This window comes from Eptatretus burgeri, chromosome 6 (assembly GCF_056783735.1).
Source record: "Eptatretus burgeri isolate ZD-2024b chromosome 6, Ebu_testis_v1, whole genome shotgun sequence".
NCBI lineage: Eukaryota > Metazoa > Chordata > Myxini > Myxiniformes > Myxinidae > Eptatretus > Eptatretus burgeri.
Window position 1 is genome coordinate 25,318,561 of NC_140966.1, and position 23,251 is coordinate 25,341,811.

The 23,251-nt window shown below is 47.3% G+C and overlaps 1 protein-coding gene across 2 annotated transcripts in view; it reads right to left on the reverse strand.

Moving 5' to 3' along the window:
• Positions 1-23,251, reverse strand: part of LOC147024416 (deformed epidermal autoregulatory factor 1 homolog) — a 328,494-nt gene that overhangs the window by 124,330 nt on the left and 180,913 nt on the right. For both annotated transcript variants that reach the window (XM_085884328.1, XM_085884329.1), the window contains exon 6: positions 3,601-3,666. In XM_085884328.1, coding sequence (XP_085740454.1) covers positions 3,601-3,666 — 66 coding nt within the window. The remainder of the gene's footprint in view (positions 1-3,600; positions 3,667-23,251) is intronic.

Here is a 23,251-nt window from a genome sequence, read left to right on the forward strand (position 1 = left end):
ATGTTGACCTAATTTGGTAATTTCCTGCTTCAACAAAGCACAACCGTCGAGCCTCTGCATCTTCTCCTCAGGAAAGGTGTTGTTTGGGCAGCTTCCCATTTCCAGACAAGAGCATTCAAGGCTGCTAAAACCATGCGGTTATCCTCGCCGTTACTTGTCCATTACGACCCATCCAAGGAACTTGTACTCAGATGTGATAGCTCTTCAGATGGCATCACCAACCTGTTGCGTATGCATCATGAACTCAATCTGACACTGAACGTCGCAATGCTCAAGTAGAACGAGAGGCATTAGCGTGTGTCTGGGGCACCTCAAAGATGCACCAATATGTCTTTGGAAGACATATTACCATTGAGACTGATCACAAACACTTGTTAGGTCTCCTGGGAGAAAACAGAGCCATTCTGCCAACATCGTCTGGTCGTGCACAACGTTGGGCGTTGACCTTTGCCGGTTATGAATATTGGTTTACGGCCCAGGTAAGGAGATGTACTGTGCTGATGCACTCAGTCGCTTGCCGCTTCCCATAACCATCCCAGAACAGCCACAATGTGACAATATCATTCATCTCATGGCTAACATCTTTCACGATGAGGCGCCCGGAACCGCTAAGCAGATTAGTTGTGCCACCAAGAGCAATCCAGATCTATCACCAACTTAAACGCTGTGTTATGTCAGGTAATTGGGCATCACCACCGGAAGGGGTGAAACCGTACCTCATCTGGGAGGATGGGCTCTCTATTGATGCAGACTGCCTGCTTTGGGGAAGCCAAGTGATAATTCCACCTAAACTCCACAGGAATATCATCAGTGAACTCCACAATGCTCATCCAGGCATAGTCACCATGGAGGCTATTGCCCGAGCCCATGTTTGGTGGCCTGGTTTGGACAGCGACATTGAGTCTAGTGCACACCATGGTTACACTTGTCAAACCCATGCCAAGACACTGCCACAGTCTCCATTGGCCATGTGGTTGTGGCCATCAAAACCATGGTTCAGACCACATCGACCATGCTCGTCCATTTCAAGGGAAGCTTTTCCTTGTCGTAGTTGATGCCCAATCCAAATGGATTGAAGCTCTCGTGGTGCCATCCTCATCCTCTGCTGTAACAATTGAAGCTCTACGTACCATGTTCACACAGCATGGTCTTCCAAACTCCATTGTATCAGATAATAGACCGTCATTTACTAATTCAGAGATTCAGAACTTTTGCAAAATGAATGGCATTAAGCACGACACATCTGCCCCCTACAAACCTGCTAGCAATCATCAAGCCGAAAGTGCTGTTCAGATCATCAAGAATGGTCTAAGCCACGTCAAGGAAGGCTCCATTCGATCTCGTCTAGCACGTGTGTTGCTCAACTACCACACCAGACCACATCAAACCACCGGTCACTCACCTGCCAAGCTTCTGATGGGTCATAAATTAACAACACGGTTATCATTAGTGCACCCGGACATAACGGTCGAGGATGAGAATAACAAGTCTCCACAGAAACGTAATCACGACCAAACGTCTGTAAACCACAACTTCCAGATCAATGATCTTGTACACGTATTGAACTCCGGATGTGGAACCAAGTGGTTATCAAGCAACATTATCGACAACATTGGTGAAATGATGTTTCTTGTGAAGTTGTGTGATGGTAGATGCATACGTAAACATGTTGACCAACTCAGGTTTCGTCATGGGGAGCCAAACATTGAACCGGCTCAAGTGTCTTTGTTACCCACTCCTGTATCAACAGCACCTGCGTTTGAACCTGAGGTGTTTCCTCATGAAAGCTTTTCACCCATCAATGTACCTGGACTCCTTTCTAACCCTCTACCCCTATTGAGAAGCCCACAGCAGTTGCAAGCAAGGGCAGACGTCCACTCGCCCTTAGAACATTAGCTTGTGTCTGTAAGCCTCCTGAGTGTCTTAATTTGTTAAAGGGGGGGGGGGGAGAATGAGATTTATCAGTAGTTTATGATAATGCATACATGGGTGTGGTTAAGGGGTGTCACGTGACCCACCCATGTTGGGATGTGGTGCTGTGCTGTGCTGTGCTGTCTGTGCTGTGCCCGTGTCCGGATTAAACCTATTGTTCCCACTTCAGGGTCTGCGTCCCTGTTCATTGTGTACATTAGAGGGGGTGGGGGGGGACATATCTCAGACAGAGCGGGGGGTGGGAGGGAGGGGGAAGGCAAGAGAGGAGACAGTAGAAGACAGAAAGGCCACCATAAAACTTCACATTGACTGAATGTATGGTTTTCCCTGAAACACATTAACAAGAGAAAGGGTCTGCTAAACCTCGCTTTCAAAAAGTTCCAATAAAATAAATGGAAAAATCATACACCCATGTGCACAATTTCAGACCAGTATCTATCTTCAGACAAAATTTGGTCTTGATAGCCCAAAGCATTTAGGTGCTATTAGATCAACAAAAATCGGCCACAGTAATCTAAAATATAAAAGGAGCTCGGTCTCGGTGTGCCTGCATCTGTCCCTGCATCTTGCCGGCAACAATTCATAGAAAGAGGATACCACCAATCAAGCCCACTCTGCAATCAGGATGATATCGTTGACCGAGGTAAGGATAGATGGGTCGGTTTCAATTTCATTTAAAACAAAAACTCTTCCTCCTTCATCTTCTTCACTTATAAAAATGGTGAGTCTCGTTCAATCCCATGTCTCATATCGATTAATTTCAGAAAACGCTTGCTATATTCAATGCTTTTGTTTTCAACATTTCCTTTTTATTCATATAACAATAATATATCGCTATATCAAACAGTATATCTGGTTACACACTGCCTTTTGCTCGACTTGCGACACAGGTGAGAAAAAGATACGAGAAAAGCAGCTATTTCAAAACTTTTTAAAGGTGAAGGTAAATTTTTCGCCAGGTACCCCTTCTTGTAATAATAATACGAAGAAGAAGAAGCAGAAGGAGGAGGAGGAGGAGGAGGAGGAGAAGGAGAAGAAGAATAAGAAGAGCAGCTCTTCCATTCGGAAATTAAAAGTCTTAATCAATGAATAGTTCAGACAGGACGTGAAAACAATGTTGCTTTCTAAATCCATCACTTTACAAATGTGAGGACATTGAGAACAAAAGTGAAAATCTCAGGAACAGTTGCGTGAACACCTTTTCCTGGTGGATCTTAACATCTCTTTTTCCATGTAATATATCTTGGCAAGCTCATTATAAGAGTTAGCGAAATGTGTTTAACCTGGCGGAAATACTTTTCTTGTTTAATAACGCCAATTGGCCAACACAGCCCAACAGCCCAGTCAACAACAGTGGGGAATCACATGAGACGACCACTGTGTATGACAAAAAAAAACTCCATTAGTATAAATAATGACTGGTTATTTGAACAATGCAAAAAGAAAATTAGACCTCTATTTGAAGAGCTTTGATCATCAAGAAGAATCCTGATTTATCCTCAAATCAGCAGGTTGTTTTTCAACATTTCCCTTGCAATTGAGTTTAAAAAAAAATTGGGAACCTGAAATCCTTTAAACAAAATTACGACCAAGTGATTTCGTCCATGCTATAGAGTGACTAAGATTCATCTTGCCTTACTTTCCTGTGGACAAAAACGTGCCACTTACCAGGGTCATGTCATCACAGCAAGCGGCACACGTACAAGAGGCTGCGTGTGGATTTAAAATTCCATCCTGCAGGCCAAGCAAAGAGAGATGAATAAATTAATCTGACATTTGTCACTGTTCATAATGCTCATTCCCAATATGTTTAGCAGACCTTTGCTAAAATGTGAAGTTGAGGTGGTCATTGAAGGGCTTCAGAGCAAGAGGAAAGTCTTTCAGCTTTTATGAACAGTTGTTTGAGGAAATAACATTGACTATTGTGATCATCATCCAGAAAAAAAAAAAACAATGGCCTTCAAAATCGGACACATTATGAAGTTTGGACGTTTTTGAAAAGACCAAATCGCAGCCTGCACATTTATGCCTCTAACTTCTCCGAACGTGTGATTTTTTTTTTGTTTTTCAGAAGAAATTGCACGCTTCCATAGTTGCTGTTCTTTGGCTTTGAACATGTCACATTACTCCAAAAAAATTAATGAAAGCAAATTGCAATTGTGGCCTTTAGAACAGGGCGTTGATCAAGAATAACATGCCACTCCACACCCAAACATTTTTTTTTTTGAACAGGAAAAATGATGGCAGCTTTCACACGAACCTTCATATGATAAAAATGTAAGAGATAAACATAAGGGAAACTAATAACTATAATTTGACTGTTGCGACGAGTTAGCGGCATGGCAACTGCTACCAGGGCATCACCATGCTGATGAAATCAGCAATTTGAAGAGAGGACATTTAATGGAAAATCCTAAGGATGGATGAGTTCAGGGTAATCAATGTCTATAAATCAACTTCTTCTGATGATTATCTTCTCTCCCGCCTATCCCTCGAGAGACTGAGGCATGAATTGAAATTGCTTGCATACACAAAGTTAAAGGCCACAGACAGCGACATCACTCATGGTACCTGAATCACTAACTATGCCTCAGTCAACTACTTCTTTAACCTCCATGCCACCAACTACAAGCGGAAACTTTTCTCTTTTGTATATGTGCCTCTGAAACAATAAGATTTGGCCTTCTTCAACATGAAGGCAATGAGAACTATCCTTGCAATCCTCGCTAATTTAATCTCCCATTGCTAATCACAAATGGGGATTTTATATTCTCTCCACTGAGATTTCACAGGTTAAATTATGGAATGTAAAAAAACGTGGATGAGAAAAAGGGACAACAACAACTTGCATTTGGGCAAATATACCGTCACAGCGGGATCGAAAAACTAGGGAATGGAAAATGCAAAGGCAAAATCAATTTGATGAAATGTCAAAACGGCTCAAAAATACAATGTTTAAACCAAAGAGTGGCCTTCATCACACGTACAATTAAATCATGTCTGTTGATGTATTTTTTTTTATTAATGGGGATGTCTGTGCTCAATTGGTCAACAGAAGGCAGAGGGGAATACATACAGTGGGAAGGCCAAGCAAGCAAATGAGACTGACAATCAAATGAAGCTATGAAGAAGGAAAAAAAAGAAATCAGAACTTAATTTCGGGTATGACAGCAGGTGAGCTCGCATCTTAAATGATGGAAAAAAAGGATCAAGATCAAGCAGAAGCCACAATATTGTTCCCCAGACCATAGAAAATTGGGACAAAGGAGTATAGGTTAGTCGTTGGTCTATATTTAAAGCAAACATGGTATTTTCCTGTGTACAAGGTCTTGGAAAGTAAAACAGCAAGATAGCAGGATAGGGATATCAATAGGGATATCTAAAAATAGGGATATCATACTGCCAGAGGGAGGTGGGGAACAGGCAGACACATAACAAGCACATATAGAAAAAGATTTGAATCAGACCATCATAAAAACAGATAAACAAAAAGGAATGGGAGTGGGAAGGCTTGAGAGACAGAGTGAATATCTCAGGTATCTTGTGATGGAAGATGACAGGAGATGGCAGAATACTGTCACCTTAAAGCCCTGGAGGGAATAGTGGTCTTGTGCTGTCTCGGGGAGGTGATTCCACAGTTGGTTTGATAGTTAGCGTATTCAAATGAACATGACCAGTTGCAGGTGGATTATGGATAAATAAAAAATAAGGTTTGTAAAAAAAGGGGAGAATGAGACAATAAAAAAGGCCCTATGTCTCAGCATCCTCTTTTGTTTTCTTCAAGGTCTGAGTTTTGATCACATCAAGAAATACCAAGGGAGAGGCAAGGGCTTGAACTACCTTGATGTTATGTGGAGCTGAGCATCTGAAACGATTGACTTGGCCCTGTAAGGGTGCCAATATGGTGTCTGTCTCACAGGAACAACCATGAAACTTGGTCTGTCCAGAACAAATATTGAATGATGGTGAGGTAAGTGATTCAACCTCGATAAGGCAAGTGATTCAACCTCCAGCGATTCAAGTTTGAAAACAGGTGGCTAAAAAAGGTTAGATCAGGGTCAGGTATAGGAGCATGCGCCGGAGCAGCGCTTCGCTGCGTCCACTTTCTGCCAGTACTCCAGGAACCTCCATCTGGCCATCCCCCAGGCAGATACCTGGCCCATCCCCATCTCCTTGAGATTCCGATCAACCTGCTGCAACAATGAGGCACGTGGTTGGCCCTTTGGCCTCCTCCACTCACGAGGCTCCCTCACTGAATCTGGTGCGCAGGATCAGCATCAGGATAACGAGCCACACATCCATACAACCGCAGCTGATGCTCACAAACTATGCAGGTAACAAATCTCATTTGAATCTCTCTCAGCAAACTCAGGACACAAAGTCCGACAAGAGATAGCCAAGGTTACTCCAAAGAGGCTTGGTACCAAAGGAATGAAGTCTATGTCTCAGATCCGTGGTCAGAGTCCAAGTCTCACATCTGTAGAGCAAGACTGGAAGCACCAAGGACCTGAAGACTCGGACTTTCATCCTCCCGCACAGGTACCGGCAGCACCATACCCCATGATCCAGTGAATCCATGACTCCCCAGGCCTGACCCAGACGTCTGTTGACCTCTGACTCACAGCCAGCAGAGACATGAATATCACTGCCAAGGGAAGTGAATCTCTCTGCGACCTCAACATCCTCACCACAAATAGGTACAGACAAGATAGCAGCATCCAAGATGTCAATGAAAGCCTGGATCTTAGTAATGACCCAGGAAACATGTAATCCAAACAGCTCCGACTCCTCAATCAGCACCTCGATGGCCTCCAAAAGGATATCCAGAGTCTTCGCCAAGATGACTGCATCATTGATGAAATCAAGCTCAGAGATCTTGACATTCCCAAACAATCCATTGCAGCTTGATCTCTCCAACATCCTCCCCAGAATCCAGTCCATACAAGTGCTGAAAAGTGTGGGGGGCAGAACACAGCCCTGAAGAACGCTAGTAACAACAGGAAACTAGAAGGGCACTCGGTAGAGCACATCCCTCTGCCCTGTAATGGATCATTCACGAGAACATATCTGGCCCAATACATTTTTGAAATATCATGTTATATATCGTTTTTGAGCCCCATCTCTCAATGGTGAAGAATCACTTCAAAAATTATATGTTGGAACTGGATTAGGATCTTCACCAAAATTGAATAAATTTGTCATGGTCACACACCCAACCTGTCCACTAAGTTTCATCCGAATTCGTCAACAACTTTTTGAGACATCGTGTAATACATCGTTTAGCCCCATCTCTCAATGGTGAAAAATCATGTAAAAAATGATTGTAGCGGGATCCGGAAACTGATCTTCACGAAAATCTAATCAGTTCGTCCTTGTCACACACCAAACCTGTCCACTAAATTTCATCCGGATCTGTCCACAACTTTTTGAGATATCCGACACACAAACAAACATACAAACAAACAAGACAGAAAGGCATGAAAGGGGGAAGGATAGGGGAAGGGGGAAGGGGGAAGGGGGGAAGGATCATCTTCGATAGGGGAAGGTAATAAATCGGAGATGGATAGGGGAAGGGGGAAGGGGGAAGGGGGGAAGGATCATCTTCGATAGGGGAAGGTAATAAATCGGAGATGGTATCACCATATCTCACAGCACTCTCAGTACCAGAGTATAGTTCAGACATCAGATTGATCAGTTTTGGTGGCACCCCACGAAGACCAAAAATCCTCCAGGGGGCATCCTGATTCACTGAATTGAATGCTTTGCAGAGATCAGAATAGGCTGCAAGCAGCCGCTGCTGCAATTCTCATCTGTGTACACTGGAAAATATGGGGACAGGAAAACTGTGCTGTAAATGGAGGGGACTTGTAATACCCTCCCCCACCTGGAGGTGTTGTTATACCATACACATTCACATAGAAAATTTGCGTTTTCTCTTCCCCCCCCCCCGCCCCACCCCCCCTCCCCCACTCACCCTCCCAGAGCACCAGAAAAGATAAAAAGACCCTAAAACATTAATTGGGGTCATTCTGATCCAATGCAGCAAGTCTGGATATAATCAGCCCAGAACTGTAGGAGTAGCACAACAAACAAACACACAAACACCGCTCCGTGAATTATAGTAAGGATAATCCTCAATAAGAGATATTCTGAGAACATCAGACTTTTCTTAAGATAAATAACATTCCATTTCAGAGAAGAAATTTGGATTTTTTGTTTGTCCACTGACAGAGTTCTGCATCAGACGATCTGTTATGAGGATAAGAAGCTGTGATGACATGGTGGAATCATCAGTAAAGTGGTGCGTACAGTTATGCAAGACGATGGAAAGGTTATTAATGCAAATTTTTTTTTTGTTTTATTCTATAAACTACTGACAACATTTCTCCCAAATTCCGAATAAAAATATTGTCATTTAGAGCATTTATTTCGAGCCGTGCACTTCACCCCAGCTGCCGTTTGCCATTCTTTTTGCAGGTCATTTGATGTCATCCTACGGTTGTTGAGTGACATTCGAATGAGTTGGTGCTCATCCCGGTCAGTGGAAAGTCATTTTCGCCCTCTGCCAGTCTGTAGCTTTGTTGTCCCCAATGTCTGCTGCTTGACCTTGTTCTTATGAACCGCCATCTTTGAAATTTTAAGGATGGAAGCAACGTGACACTCACTGTACCCCTCTGCCAGTAAAGCCAGAATTGAACCCTTTTCCTCACTCAAAGCTTTTCTTTTCAACTCTTTTGGCATGGTCAATAATTAGTATTTTTTTGATTCCAATTACTTTTGAGGTACTACTAGAACTGTTTTTGCCATCCAGCTGGTCCTATTGCAAGAGGATAGTGATGACCACAGCAGTGGTTTTTATACTTTTCCTTGTTAAATAAGATTTGGTTCAGGTGATCACCTTATCAGTACCTCACAAAGTAGAATGAGGTGTGCCTGTGTTGGAATTAAACAGACACTGGAATGGAATGGCTGCCATACATGTAGAGATGCTGATTTAAAAATTTTTTTGGAGTGGTCTCTTATTTTTTTCCAGAGCTGTATATATGTATATGTATGTATATATGTATATATATATATATATATATATATATATATATATATGTACATATATGTACTATATATATATATATATATATATATATATATATATATATATATATATATATACTAGGACGTGCCCATACGTGCGTGGCCGTACGTGTAAAGAAAAAAAAAAAACTTTCAAACCGTGAGCCAGAAAAAACAACCACACAGGCCGTTCCTTCGGTCTCGAAAACGACGACTGGACTGGGGCATTGTGTTTTATCTATAAATGCGCATAAGAAATCGAGAAATTATTAAAATACATTAAGTCATCACCATCCGGCAGTGGTGATACCCGTACGTGCAAACCCCCCCCCCCCCCAATTTTTTTTTTTTCAAACAACCACACAGGCCATTCCCTCCGCTCTCGTAAACGACGACTGGACTGGGGCATTGTGTTTATCGATAAATGTGCATAAGAAATCGAGAAATTATTAGAATACATTAAGTTATCACCATCCGGAAGTGGTGCGTGCCCGTACGGAATGTTCACATGCATTCCACGAATTATCAGTTGCATTGAAGTAGCAACTGCTGTGATACACACACAGAGTTAATTAAAATCCAAATTAAAATCAAGTTTACCTCCCTGTCTTTGATTGCCATGACATTCGCTGCCATTGACCATTGCCACTCCTACGTAACGGTAACTAAGGCACCGATCCCCATCGTAACCAGCACGGCACGTGACGTCATCGTCAGCCAGCAACGCACCGGCCTACGCAGCAACATGTCCTTTCATTGGTTGGTAAATAAATGGCCATAACTTGGGAAGCACTTGTCCGATTAATATCAAACCTTGAAAAGGCACATCCACGGGGCCCCAGCAATATACCAGCAATCATCGGACCAGTGGTTGTCGAGAAACAGAGGTCACGCACGCACACACACACACACACACACACACACACACACACACACACACACACACACACACACACACACACACACACACATACACACACACACACACACTGCTGGAAATATATATATATATATATATATATATATATATATATATATATATATATATATATATATATATATATATATATATATATATATATATATATATATATATATATATATACCGACTACCAACTCCGGTTCGGGTGCAGCCGAGCGGAAACTGCCAAAGCCGTGCCGGCTATGGTAGACCGATTACCAGGGATGAAACCCCACTTATACTCAGAACCGGACCATGCTGGACCAATGTAAGAAGGGACAGAAACAGACTGGGCACATTTCTAATAAATTTATTAACAGTAACATAAAGACAAAGGCAAGACTTGACGCAAATATGCAAGCAGGGAAATATTTACAATAAGCAAAAAAACCCACTTACTCAGTTCTACTTAAAGACGGGCCCACACGCAGACACACACATAAAAAGAAAAGAAACCCCAGAGTCTTTATTTGACCCTCGCAGCTGTGAAGACAGACAAGCTGGGGGTCAGAGTTTGCTGGGTACCTGGTCGTCAGAGGGAAAGCATGCTCTGTGGTGCGGCACCTGCCAAAGGTCGTCGGTTTGGTCGCAGTCGCATGTGTGGGACTCATAGCTTGTGGCAGAGCTCGCGTGGCGAATAGTCGGGGTCCACAGAACTCCTCTCTCCGTAACAGCCACCGTGAAAACGAACCAGACTGCTCACAGCCACCGTGAAAACTCCTGCTCCAACCACCGCGAAAACTCCACCGAACTCTCCGCTGAGGATGGCGTAGTAACATTTATGGACCTCCCTCAGCGGAGAGGGACCTTGGTGAAACTGATGTCACTGTTCACCACGATTGGAAGGGGCTTCGATGGGTCCGCCCTTTCTGGGTGGAGTTTCGGCGATACCGGGAAGCCCGCCCAATCCACACGTGCGGACTCGCCCAAAAAGGTACTTCACCAAGATTTTACCTCAAAACAGCGAGTCGCCGGTCGGGCGGGTGAAGCGCTTGTTCAGTGGTGTTGTCGGTTTGTTTGTTGGATGGTCTTCAATGGAAAAGATTTAATAACCAAACTAAAAAGTCGCAACGCACGTTTTTGATTCTCCCACTAGACAAAAGGAAAAGGATCTGACTACACATGTACTTAACAGGATAACTGACTTTTGAGACCTGTATGTTGAACGCAAATTGTTTCCATATCTGTAACACTACCCCCCCCCCCGCCTGCCCCCTTTTATAGACTCGACCCAAGTCGTTAATTTTCGTGTGGCATGCAGGTGTAGGTTTTCCCCAAGTACGTTTTACCTACGGATCCCAGAGTGAGACATTTGAAATACATGTCCCAAAAATAAATAACCTAGTGTGTTGCGTAACTAAACTAACAGACTCACTCGGACAACTTAACTACATTGCCGGCACTAAGCAAACAACAGGTGGGTTAAAATTATGTACATTTTTTATACTTTTTTATAATTACGTGTGTCCCTCGCCCATTTATTGTCCTTGTTCGGCTAACCTGTCAAAACTGTCTATCCCCAATCCGTAAGATCCTTTTTGAGGGGATTGAGGAAGAGACCAGTGAATCTGCCTTGACGCCCAATGCAGCCTCAGAATAACTCCCTCAGATTTCAGCAATTTCCCAAGGTGAGTCCAGCGGCCTACGAACAGTGAAGGGATGGATGGTGTGAAGGGGTACATGTTTCCTATCAATCCTAGCATTTATTAAACAATAATCTATCCCCGGGGCTTTTCAACACGCCTGTGTCTTTAAACTATCGGTTCTCGAAACCATGATTCCCGTCGCCTGTGTTGGTGTTCGTTATTAATTTGGGCCCGGCCCACAAATTTTCTCTCATGCCCTTGCACAATTTTGTGGCTGGGCAGCGTGGCACAATTGGCAGGGATACCCATCTGCCGAACTCAAACTACGGCACCCCCGGGTCGCTGAGGCTGTCTCCCAGCCTACCTACTCCGTATGAACGTGGGGAATGCCCCTGGCAGTGTCCCCTTCGATGCCCACGTGGCATTTTGGTGCTCCGGGTCCCGTTTCCATGGGCTGCCCATGCCCATTACACTAACTCGGTCACTTGAACCCATGGCCTACTCTGGCCGACTACTCCGGTGCCCAGGGGCCCTTTACTCAGTGCGCACATTTCCACAGCCACGCTCTCAGCCGGTCAATAGACTCCTGCACCCTTCAACAGGTTTCGTGCCTTAGTTCACGCCAACAACAAACCGACATCCGTTTTGGTTAATTTAACTAACATTACGCTCACTCCGGGTTCCCTTGGGTGGGATTCACTCCTCCCCCCAATCATTCTTTCGCACCATGCATTCCACATTCACTCCACTCACACTCGGGCCCGCTGACCCACATTCACTCATTGTATTTCTTTTCAATTCACTCCAACACTGACGCTCCACTAGCTACGTTCCCCTAACTAATTTGTGCTCCCCGTCATCCCTCACTCTAATGCACGTTCCATTTTATTATATTACTAAGCTATGTCCCCACGACACGTACCATGTCTGTCCATGTCTCCAATCCATTTCTAATTCTAAACTAAAATTCACCTATCTCATACCACCTGGGCCCCATGGAGAACTGCTCATGCCCCATGAGGCCGGTGTATCTATCCCTAAACCCTTCCCACTAACTAATTTTCCTTTGCCCAAGCACGAGGATGTTCGCTACATCCCGGCGGGGAATCATTTACTCGGAACAAGGCCCTCCGAACCTTGCTTCGCCAGGGCGGCAGTTTGCAGTTTGCACATCCCTTCCGTTTGGGCGATACATCCGAGCGTAACGTCGCCCCATCGATCGCATTACACGCTCGCCTCCGAGCCATCCACCATGTGAGCCAGCATGCTCTACTCACGTGGCCTTCGTTCCACGCAATCTCCGCCGACGTCACTCGCACACGGACCGCCCTGCAAAGCTTGCTACGCAGACGGAACTGGCTGTGTCGTCCCTGACACTCGCTCCGTGCATCACGTCGGCCTCCGTGCACGTGGTCACATGAGGCCACGTGCTTTCCAAATTCACACCATTCACTTCGTCGTCATTTTAACGGTCCACGTGATGGTCTCATTTCAATCACGGTACGTTTTCGCACCGGCTTCCGAATCCAGAGTCGGGCGTGCCTAGGCCGCTCACAAAATAAGAAACGAACCTCGCACACAACGTCCCACGGAGCCGATGCTGTCTCCAAAATCAACCCGTCCGTTACACGACCAACGTCTCCTGTCTGGGTCTGTTCGTGTCCCAATTCCACGCATGCACTCATACATGTCATGTCATTCGCAGTCTGCACACATTTTAACACACACTCTGGGACATTCACATCGGGGGCTCGTGTTCGCCCAAAAGATCCCGGGGTTTCGATACCCCCCAAGTTCTGCATGTGCTCATTTGCACCATGCACCCGCTCAACCTCGTACGGCCTTGCCAGACTCACCTCGTCACAGCCTGCCTCGAGGGAGCATACCGTCTCCCCTCGTTCCTGTGGGAGGTTAATCTGGCCCTCGCATTGGGTCTCGACACATTCCCCAAGCTCAACCCCAATGTCCCCTACCAGCTCTACTTGTGTGTGCTCCTCTTTTACTTTATTTAATTCGTCTATTACTCGTTCTATCTCCCTTTGCGTCTCTGTTAATCCCTCTTTTAATTTCCGCATTTCTTTTACTATTTCTAAATCCTGTCCGAGTTTATCGTTTTCTCCTTTAATTAACGCGGCGTCGCTCGTTCTCTCGACCTCGCCTGTTTCCACAGCAGTCCGACAAACCTCCACACTCCCCTTTGACTCGGCCGTTCCTCCACGTGCAGGCGCCATTTTCTAATCCATGGTCTGCATTTCGCCTTTCACCTTTACAAACTCCGCCTTCATTTCCTCTTGACCCGCTTTCAGCATTTGCATATTCCCATTTCGCGCTTGCATGTCACTCCTTTGTTGGTTTTGTAAATCCATTCCCATGCTTTGCATATTTCCATTTATTTCGTTTTTCATGTTTTGCATTTCACCTCTCATTTCTTTCATATTCGCATTCGTTCTTTGCATTGTTTGCGTATTCGCGTGCATTCGGCTTTGTAAATCCCCTTTCATTTCTGTTAACATCTCCATCAACTGGCCCAAGTCAAATGGTCTTGGCAGAGCCGGTCCGCCATGATGGTGTGCGGAACCAGCAGGGATCGCTCGGTCCTCCGAGGGGAAATTTTGATGCAGGGGGGGTTCATACACCACCACTGCCACTCTCAACGCTACCTCTGGGTTTGATTGCAGGGGAGGGTCTTCCTGCAAAGTGTCATCCTGAGCCATGGGTTCCTCTAACGTTAATCTCGAACCCACCTGTACCAGTCTGTCTTGGTCCGCCATGGTCCGTACTGAGAATTGAATAAAATTTTGCTGCTCTGAACTTGAAGGGAAGGGGGAGGTTGTCAAGCACACTCCTGGTCCGAATCCCATAAAAAAATATTTAATGGAGACAGAGGGGTTCGAGTCCTGCTCCTGAACACCAATTTGTTGCGGGCCAGGGGTCGGTGGCGAGAACGACCGCGAGGTGGGGGAGGTTACGCCGTCTCCCACCAGACTCCCCAGAATTATAGGCCGTCGTTCCACATAATGCCATGAGCTGGCGGGTCGCTGAACCGACCATGGACGCCAATATCTCAACCGCGTAGCGTAGGGTCTGTTTGTCGAAAACCAATTTACCTAATTAACTACGCGATTTCGACTGCCGGGGAAACCACACGCTCGGCACGTCTTGCTCGAACCGGGTCACTCTACCGACTGCGGAAGGGTTCCAACTACCGACGACCAACTCCGGTTCTGGTGCAGCCAAGCGGAAACTGCCAAAGCCGTGCTGGCTATGATAGACTGATTACCGGGGATGAAACACCACTTATACTCAGACCTGGACCATGCTGGATCAATGTAAGAAGGGACAGAAATGGACTGGGCACATTTCTAATAAATTTATTAACTGTAAAATAAACACAAAGGCAAGACTTGGTGCGAATATGCAAGCAGGGAAATATTTACAATAAGCAAAAAAAACCACTTACTCAGTTCTACTTAAAGACAGGCACACACACACACACACACACACACACACACACACACACACACACACACACACACACACACACACACACACACGAAAAGAAACCCCAGAGTCTTTATTTGACCCTCGCAGCCAGGAAGAGAAACAAGTTGGGGGTCAGAGTTCGGTGAGTACCTGTTCGTCGGAGGGAAAGCATGCTCTGTAGTGCGGCAACTCGCAAAAGTCATCGGTTTGGTCACAGTCGCACGTGTGGGACTCGTGGCTCGTGGCAGAGCTCGCGTGGCGAATAGTCGGGGTCCACAGAACTCCTCTCCCCGTAACAGCCACCATGAAGAATGAACCAGACTGCTCACGGCCACCGTGAAAATGAACTAGACTGCTCACAGCCACCGTGAAAACCCCTGGTCCAACCACCGTGAAAACTCCTCTCCACCGAACTCTCAGCTGAGGATGGCGTCGTAACTTTTCTGGACCTCCCACAGCGGGGAGGGGCCTTGGTGAAACTGACGTCACTGTTCGCCCCGATTGGACGGGGCTTCCATGGGTCGACCGTTTCTGGGCGGGTTTCGGCTATACCGGGAAGCCCGCCCACTCCACACGTGCAGACTCGCCAAAAAGGTACTTTACCAAGATCTTACCTCGAAACAGCAAGTTGCCAGTTGGGCGGGTGAAGCGCTTGTTCAGTGGTGTTGTCGGTTTGTTTGTTGGATGGTCTTAGAAGGTAAAGATTTAATAACCTAACTAAAAGAAGTCGCAACGCACGTTTTTGATTCTCCCACGAGACAAAACGAAAGGGTTCTGACTACACATGTACTTAACGGGATTACGAACTTTTGGGACCTGTATGTTGAATGCAAATGGTTTCCAGATCCATAACAATACATATATATATATATATATATATATATATATATATATATATATATATATATATATATATATATATATATATATTTATATATATATACACACTTATATATACATACATATACACTTATATATACATACATATACATACATACATGCATATACATAAATATATATTGTTGCGGATTCGCGCCCGCCGGCGTGTTGACGGCCACGTACTCGAATCGCGGCACGTCGCCCACCGGACGGACAATCCAGTCGTGACCCTCTCGGCTAACCTATCCTGTCACCGAGCCTACTCCCAACCCCTACGTTCCCTTCCCGGAGGGGAATAAGGGAGAGCTAACGTCCTGTGTCGAGGCCCAACGAAGCCTCAGGATGGCCTCCCCAGAGTTCAGCGATCTATAACCAAAGTGGGTCCAGCGGCCCACAACGAGAGCGAGGGGATGGATGGTGCGGAGGGGTACACTTCCTAATCTACCCTAACCATTAACTGTTAAACTACCCCGGGGCTTTCAACAAGCGCCTCTCGCTTAAACTATTGGTTATAACAACCCAGATTCCCATCGCCTGTGTTGGTGTCCTCACAATTTCGGGCCTCGCCCGCCAATTTTCTCTCCGTGCCCTCACACAGTCTCATGGCTGGGACACGTGGCTCCCTTTGGCAGGCACGACCCTCTGCCGAATCTCCCGCTATGGAACCCCCGGGCACTACACTGCCTCCGAGCCTACCAGCTCCCTAACACCGGGGAGTGCCCCCCATGGCACCTCCCCTGAAACGCACACGTGGCAGGCTGGCTTCCCAGGCCCCTTTCCGAGGGTCACCCGTGCCCACAACACTGCCCACGCGGCTAATGGCGCCCCGGGCCCCCGCACCAAGCAGGCGCACCCGTGCCCACTACGCTATCCCGGCCCCCCATGGGCCCTTGGCCTACCACGGCCGACTAGCCTGGTGCCCGGGGTACCCACTCAGCGATACTCACCTTTCGCAGCCACGCTCCCAGCCCGTCAACAGGGCTCCTGCACCCCTCCAAACGGGTTTCGAGCCTACTTCCCCACCAACAACAAAACGACTTCCATATTTGTTAATTTGACTAACCCCCTAACTCACTCTACACTGACCCCGGGGTCCCTTGGGCGGGAGTCACTCCTCCCCCCAATCACTCATCGCACCATGCATTCCCCATTCGCTCCATTCACACAGACCCGCTGGCCTCACTCACTCATCATGTACTCACCTCACAACTCTTCAACACGCACACCGCTGAACTCTGCCATCCTTCTATCTGCATCCCCTAACTAACTCGTGCTCCCACGTCGTCCCTTAAACTACAGCACGTTCCTTTTAACACTACGTAGCTAAGCTACGTCCCCACTACACATTCACAAGTCTGTCACTGTCTCCAAATAAATCATTTTATTTCCCAACCTAAAGCTCACTAAATCCCTCTACCAAATCCATTCCACGGACTCCATGAGGACTTACCCCTGCCCCATGAAGTCGGTCTATCTAAGCTAACCCTTCCCCCTGACTAGTTTCCATCCTGTGCCCAGGTAAGGGGGTCTTCCACCCCTTGCCCAGGAGTCCTGTGCACCCGAAAGTGAGGCTTGCTGGTTTTTTTTTGTTTGTTTGTTTTGTTTTTTTTCATGCGCAGCACCAGCGCGGCAACTCGCGCACTTTGCACCTGCCCGTGACGTCATGCAGCTGCACGTGTACCTCGTCTCTCCTTGGACGGTACCATCCGGCAGGAATACCCCTCCTGCCGGATTCCAACCCCACGTGCAGCCATGGCGTCACCGTGCGAATAAAAAAAAAACACAAGCCCCACGTCTCGAGGGGTTCCCCACGCGAACACATGTGCTTTGCCCGTTGGAGCTAAACACACACGATCGCGTGGAGAACCCGTCCGGTCCAAATCCATAATCCTGCCTAAACTTTGTCCGTCCGCGGGATCGGCAAATCCACCGCGTGCGTTTCCGGACCGGGACTTCACTCTCGCAAGCGAGCACGTGGGGGCCTCGTGCGTTGCACAGCACGGACCTCGTGCTCACTGCTGGGTGAACCCGGCACGGTCCCCGAAACAACTACAGCCGCTACTCGGCTTTCTATCTTCTGTCGCCGTCGTCGCCTCCATTCCACCCACGCACACCTGCGTGTAACGACGCTCACACACCTCACCATTACATTCACACCGGGAGACGCGGCTGCGTGCTCCCGCATGCCAACCGACATCTCCCTCACATACCGCTCTCTCACACACACGGTCTCCCTTGCATAAACCATACCACTCACACGTGGTGCTCCATTCACTCGCGGCGTGCTGGGAAGCACACACTCCGGCACACTCGCCACCACACCACTCACACCCGGGGTCGCTTCCACACACGGGGACGCACTCACACCTTGCACCACACACACAGGGACAACTACACTGGGGATTCGTGTCCCCACAAGGGTCTCCGGGGCCTCTATACCGCCCAAGCTCTCCGTGCACCCGTTCGCAGCACTCCTCCCCTCGACCTCGCAAAGCACGACCGAACTCACCTGGTCGTGACTCGCCTCAAGGGGGCATACTCCCTCCCCTCGTTCCTGGAGGAGGCCATCCAGCTGCTCGCACTGGGTCCCTACACGCTCCGCGAGCTCACCCCCATTATCCTCCACTACCTCCGTGTGTGTGTGTGCGTCACTTACCCCGTCTTCATCGTGCAGTCTTCCCTCTGTCGTTCCCATCTCCCGTGTCTCTGCCAACTCAGTCACCTCTTCCCTTGTCTCAACTATTATTATTTCCTTTGTCGTCACCTCGTGTCTCGTCTCACCCGTTTTGGTCTCCCCATTTAATTTTTCCCTTTCGGTCATCGTCACGACCCTCGCCCAACACGTCCCCCGAATTATTCTTTCACCCGCCTCCACCGCGGGCCCGACAGCCGTTGCACCCCCTTCCGGCTCGTTCGTTCCCACACGTGGAGTCGCCATTTTTATCTCCCTGGTCACGGCCTTCATGCCCGCCTGCAGGCATCGGCCCATGTTCTGCGTCTCACCCCGCAGCTCTTTCATTTCCTCCTTCATGTTTGCTTCCATTCCGTTTATTTGCTTGTTCATTTCGTTTGTGTTTGTATCCATCTTTTCGTTTATTTTGTTGTGTATTCGCATCCATATTTTCGTTCATTCCTTTTATTTCGTTTTTCACTTCGTTTGTCATTGCCGCCAGCATGGCGCATAGCTGGGCCATGTCGGGTGCGCTTGGGTGAGCCGTTTCGGCAAGGGTCGGGGGGTTTTGGTGGAGAGGGGGAGGGGAGGTGTCATACACCGCGGCTGCTGCCGCACCTATTTCGGGCTCTGGCTTCAGTTGGGCGAGTTCGTTTTCCTGTACAATCAACATTTCCTGCACGGGGATTTCATCCTGAGCCATGGATTCTACACATTCTACATCCATTTCTAATACCCCCGGCTCCCGCTCGCCTTGAGACGCCATCTTGCTTCTCTTAAAGGGTTAATTTAGCTCGCTCGTAATTTGGAGGGAATCGGGGGTCGCTCCTCTCACCCCTGGACCGATTCCCGTGAATTTAGCCGGAGACAGGAGAGCCCGTTTTCCCGTTCTCCGATACCAGTGCCGCGAGGAGGGCGATGAGTTTATATCGCACTCCTGACACCAGTGTTGCGGATTCGCGCCCGCCGGCGTGCGGACGGCCACGTAACTCGAATCGCGGCACGTCGCCCACCGGACGGACAATCCAGTCGTGACCCTCTCGGACTAACGCCGGGAACCAGTCACGGGTGGACCTTTCGGCCTCACCACGATCGTGCCAATCGGCCCCCGCGTGGGATAGGGTTGCTCGCCAAATTCGACCTTCCTAAGTACCCACACGGAGGGGAGACCGGGCGATCGCACCTCGCCGCAGGTCGACTTCGGACACGGGCCACGTTAAGCGACCCGTTCCGTACTATCGGGATAACCGAGCGGTGTTATTCGTCGGCCTCGACGGTTCGATAAATCATCGGGCGTTTTTGCCCACGACCAACCCTTTTCGTGAAGCAAGATGGAGATTCAATGAAAGAAAAGACGAAGCGAAGCGGGAAAACAGTTCAACATGAAGCACATTTATTTCGCGATGAACGGAAAGCACACATATACAATTCCACCAAAAGCACATGTAAAAGAAGAAGACAATGCAATATTACACAAAAAGCAAATGCAACAATGCAGATCTATCCGACTACTGAGCACACGGCAACACTTATACAATTTTACTTCCCAGACGGCGCCGACAACACATGTACCCAAAACAAAAGAAAAAGAACCACCCTCAAGGATGAGGCGGGCCTGGGGCCGAGACCGGGTCGGGCCTACCCGTCTGATGATGAGACGCGAAGTGGCGGTGGTGCCTCAACTCCGCGGGCCTCGCGGACAGTGTCTGGTAGGGGGTGGGAAAGGGGCCCCCTTTGTCGCACTATCTCAGCGCGGGGGGAAACAGGAGGGGGTTGCTGATGCTCGGGGGAAGGAGGATATCACCCTGTCTCGGGTCCCGTGGCGAGCGTCTCCTCCTCGACCTCGGTCGCGTTGTTGGCCTCTCCCTCTGCAGCTCCCGGCACCGACGCGAGCACCCCCTCGTCCGCCTTCACCGCCGCCACCTCTCCACAGCTCCGTCTACTCGCCCTCTCCGTCTCCTCTCTTGGCTCGTCCCAACTCTTCACTCTTGACTTCTCCCACTTCTTTCCAGCTCCACCGACGACTCTCTTGAACTCCGCACAACCGTCTTTACTGACGAACGCAGCCGTTTATATAAGCCCCGTGGCTTCGCTCTTTCACCCTTGACCCTTTGCCTCCGACCCTTCACCTCTAACTGGCTCCCCATTGGACCGAGGAAAAGTGGGCGTGAATGCTTTTTGATCCATGAATTTGCATATCGCGACCTCACTCCAACACCCTGGAAGCGGGGCCAAATCGCCCACGCTCTCCGATTGGACGGAACAAAAGTGGGCGTGAGTCGTTTTTGATCCGTTTTCTGCGGAAAGTCCGTGATGTTTTTGAATACGCTGCTCGGTGCGCGCCCTGCACGAGTCCAGTATCGGTGCCCACGAGTGGCGCGATAATGGTGGGGGTGCGATGGTGGCGAGTTGTGACGGTAAAGGTCGTGGCTGTTGTTGTGAAGCGGCGTTGTGGTTGGTGGTTGTTGTTGTGAAGCAGCGTTGTGGTTGGTGGTTGTTGTGAAGCGGCGTTGTGGTTGGTGGTTGTTGTTGCGAAGCGGCGTTGTGGTTGGTGGTTGTTGTGAAGCGGCGTTGTGGTTGGTGGTTGTTGTTGTGAAGCGGCGTTGTGGTTGGTGGTTGTTGTGAAGCGGCGTTGTGGTTGGTGGTTGTTGTGTGATGGCTGTTGAGACGTGGTTGGTGGTGGTAGTAATGGCGGCTGGTCCAAAATAAAGATAGTAAAAGAAAAACGGCTATCCTGAAGAGTCGCAGCCCGAGTGAATGACATTTATTCCCTCTAGACAACGGGTTTGGGCCTAACTACACATATACTTACCGAGATATCTCACCTAAGGGACCTGAATGGTGGTTTGTGAATTCCGTCAACCACAACAATATGTACACATACATACATACATATACATATATATATATATATATATATATATATATATATATATATATATATATATATAATTATATATATATATACACACATATATACATCTACATATATAATATATATGTATGTCTTTCTTCTTCTTTTGGCTGCTCCCGTGAGGGGTCGCCACGGCGGATCATCCGTTATGATCCGCATAATGATTTGGCACAGGTTTTACGCCGGATGCCCTTCCTGACGCAATCCTGGTCACCTATTACGACACAGGTATATGGTACACCTATTCTATCCGGGGCATACACCGGCCCAGTATACTGGAACTCACTTCGCCGACCTCGGAAGGATGACAGGCTGAGTCAACCTCCTGGTGTGTATTAATTCAAGCGGCCAACGGGGCTTGAACTCAGGACCTTTTGGATCCCAAGCCGCTACCCTAACCACTACGCCAACACCAGGCTATATCTATATCTCTTCTTCTTCTTTCGGCTGCTCCCGTTAGGGGTCGCCACAGCGGATCATCCGTATGATCCGCATAGTGATTTGGCACATGTTTTACGCCGGATGCCCTTCCTGACGCAACCCTGGTCGCCTCTTACAACACAGGGATATGGTACACCTATTTTAACCGGGGTATACACCGGCCCAGTATACTGGTACTCATTTCGCCGACCTCAGAAGGATGACAGGCTGAGTCAACCCCCTGGTGTATTAATTCAGTGGCCCAACGGGGCTTGAACTCAGGACCTTTTGGATCCCAGACCACTGCCCTAACCACTGTGCCAACACCAGGCTCCAGGCTATATATATATATATATATATATATATATATATATATATATATATATATATATATATATATATATATATATATATATATATATATATATATATATATATATATATATATATCTCTCTCTCTCTCTCTCTCTCTCTCTCTCTCTCTCTCTCTCTCTCTCTCTCTCTCTCTCTCTCTCTAAATATATATATATATATATATATATATATATATATATATATATATATATATATATATATATATATATATATATATATATATATATATATATATATATATATATATACATATATATATATATATATATATATATATATATATATATATATATATATATATATATATATATATATATATATATATATATATATACATATTGTTGTGGTTGACCAAATTCGCAAACCACCATTCAGGTCCCTTAGGTGAGATATCTCGGTAAGTATATGTGTAGTTCGGCCCAAACCCGTTGTCTAGAGGGAATAAATGTCATTCATGAGGGCTGCGACTCTTCAGGATAGCCGTTTTTCTTTTACTATCTTTATTTTGGACCAGCCGCCATTATTACCACCACCAACCACGTCTCAACAGCCTTCACACAACAACCACCAACCACAACGCGGCCATCACAACAACCATCAACCACAACGCCGCTTCACCACAACCGCCACGACCTTTACCGTCACAACTCGCCACCATCGCGTCGCCGTCGTCTCGCGCCACTCGTGGGCACCGATGCTGGACTCGTGTAGGGCGCGGACTTACCGGACAAAAGCATCGCGGACTTACCGCAGAAAAACGGATCAAAAACGACTCACGCCCACTTTTGCTCACGCCCACCCACGCCCACGGGATAGTAGCGAGATTTAGGTTGGGGAATTGATTAATGGGATTATTTGGAGACAGTGACAGACTTGTGGATGTGTAGAGGGGACGTAGCTTAGCTACGTAGTGTTAAAAGGAACGTGCTACTAGTTTAAGGGATGACGTGGGAGCACGAGTT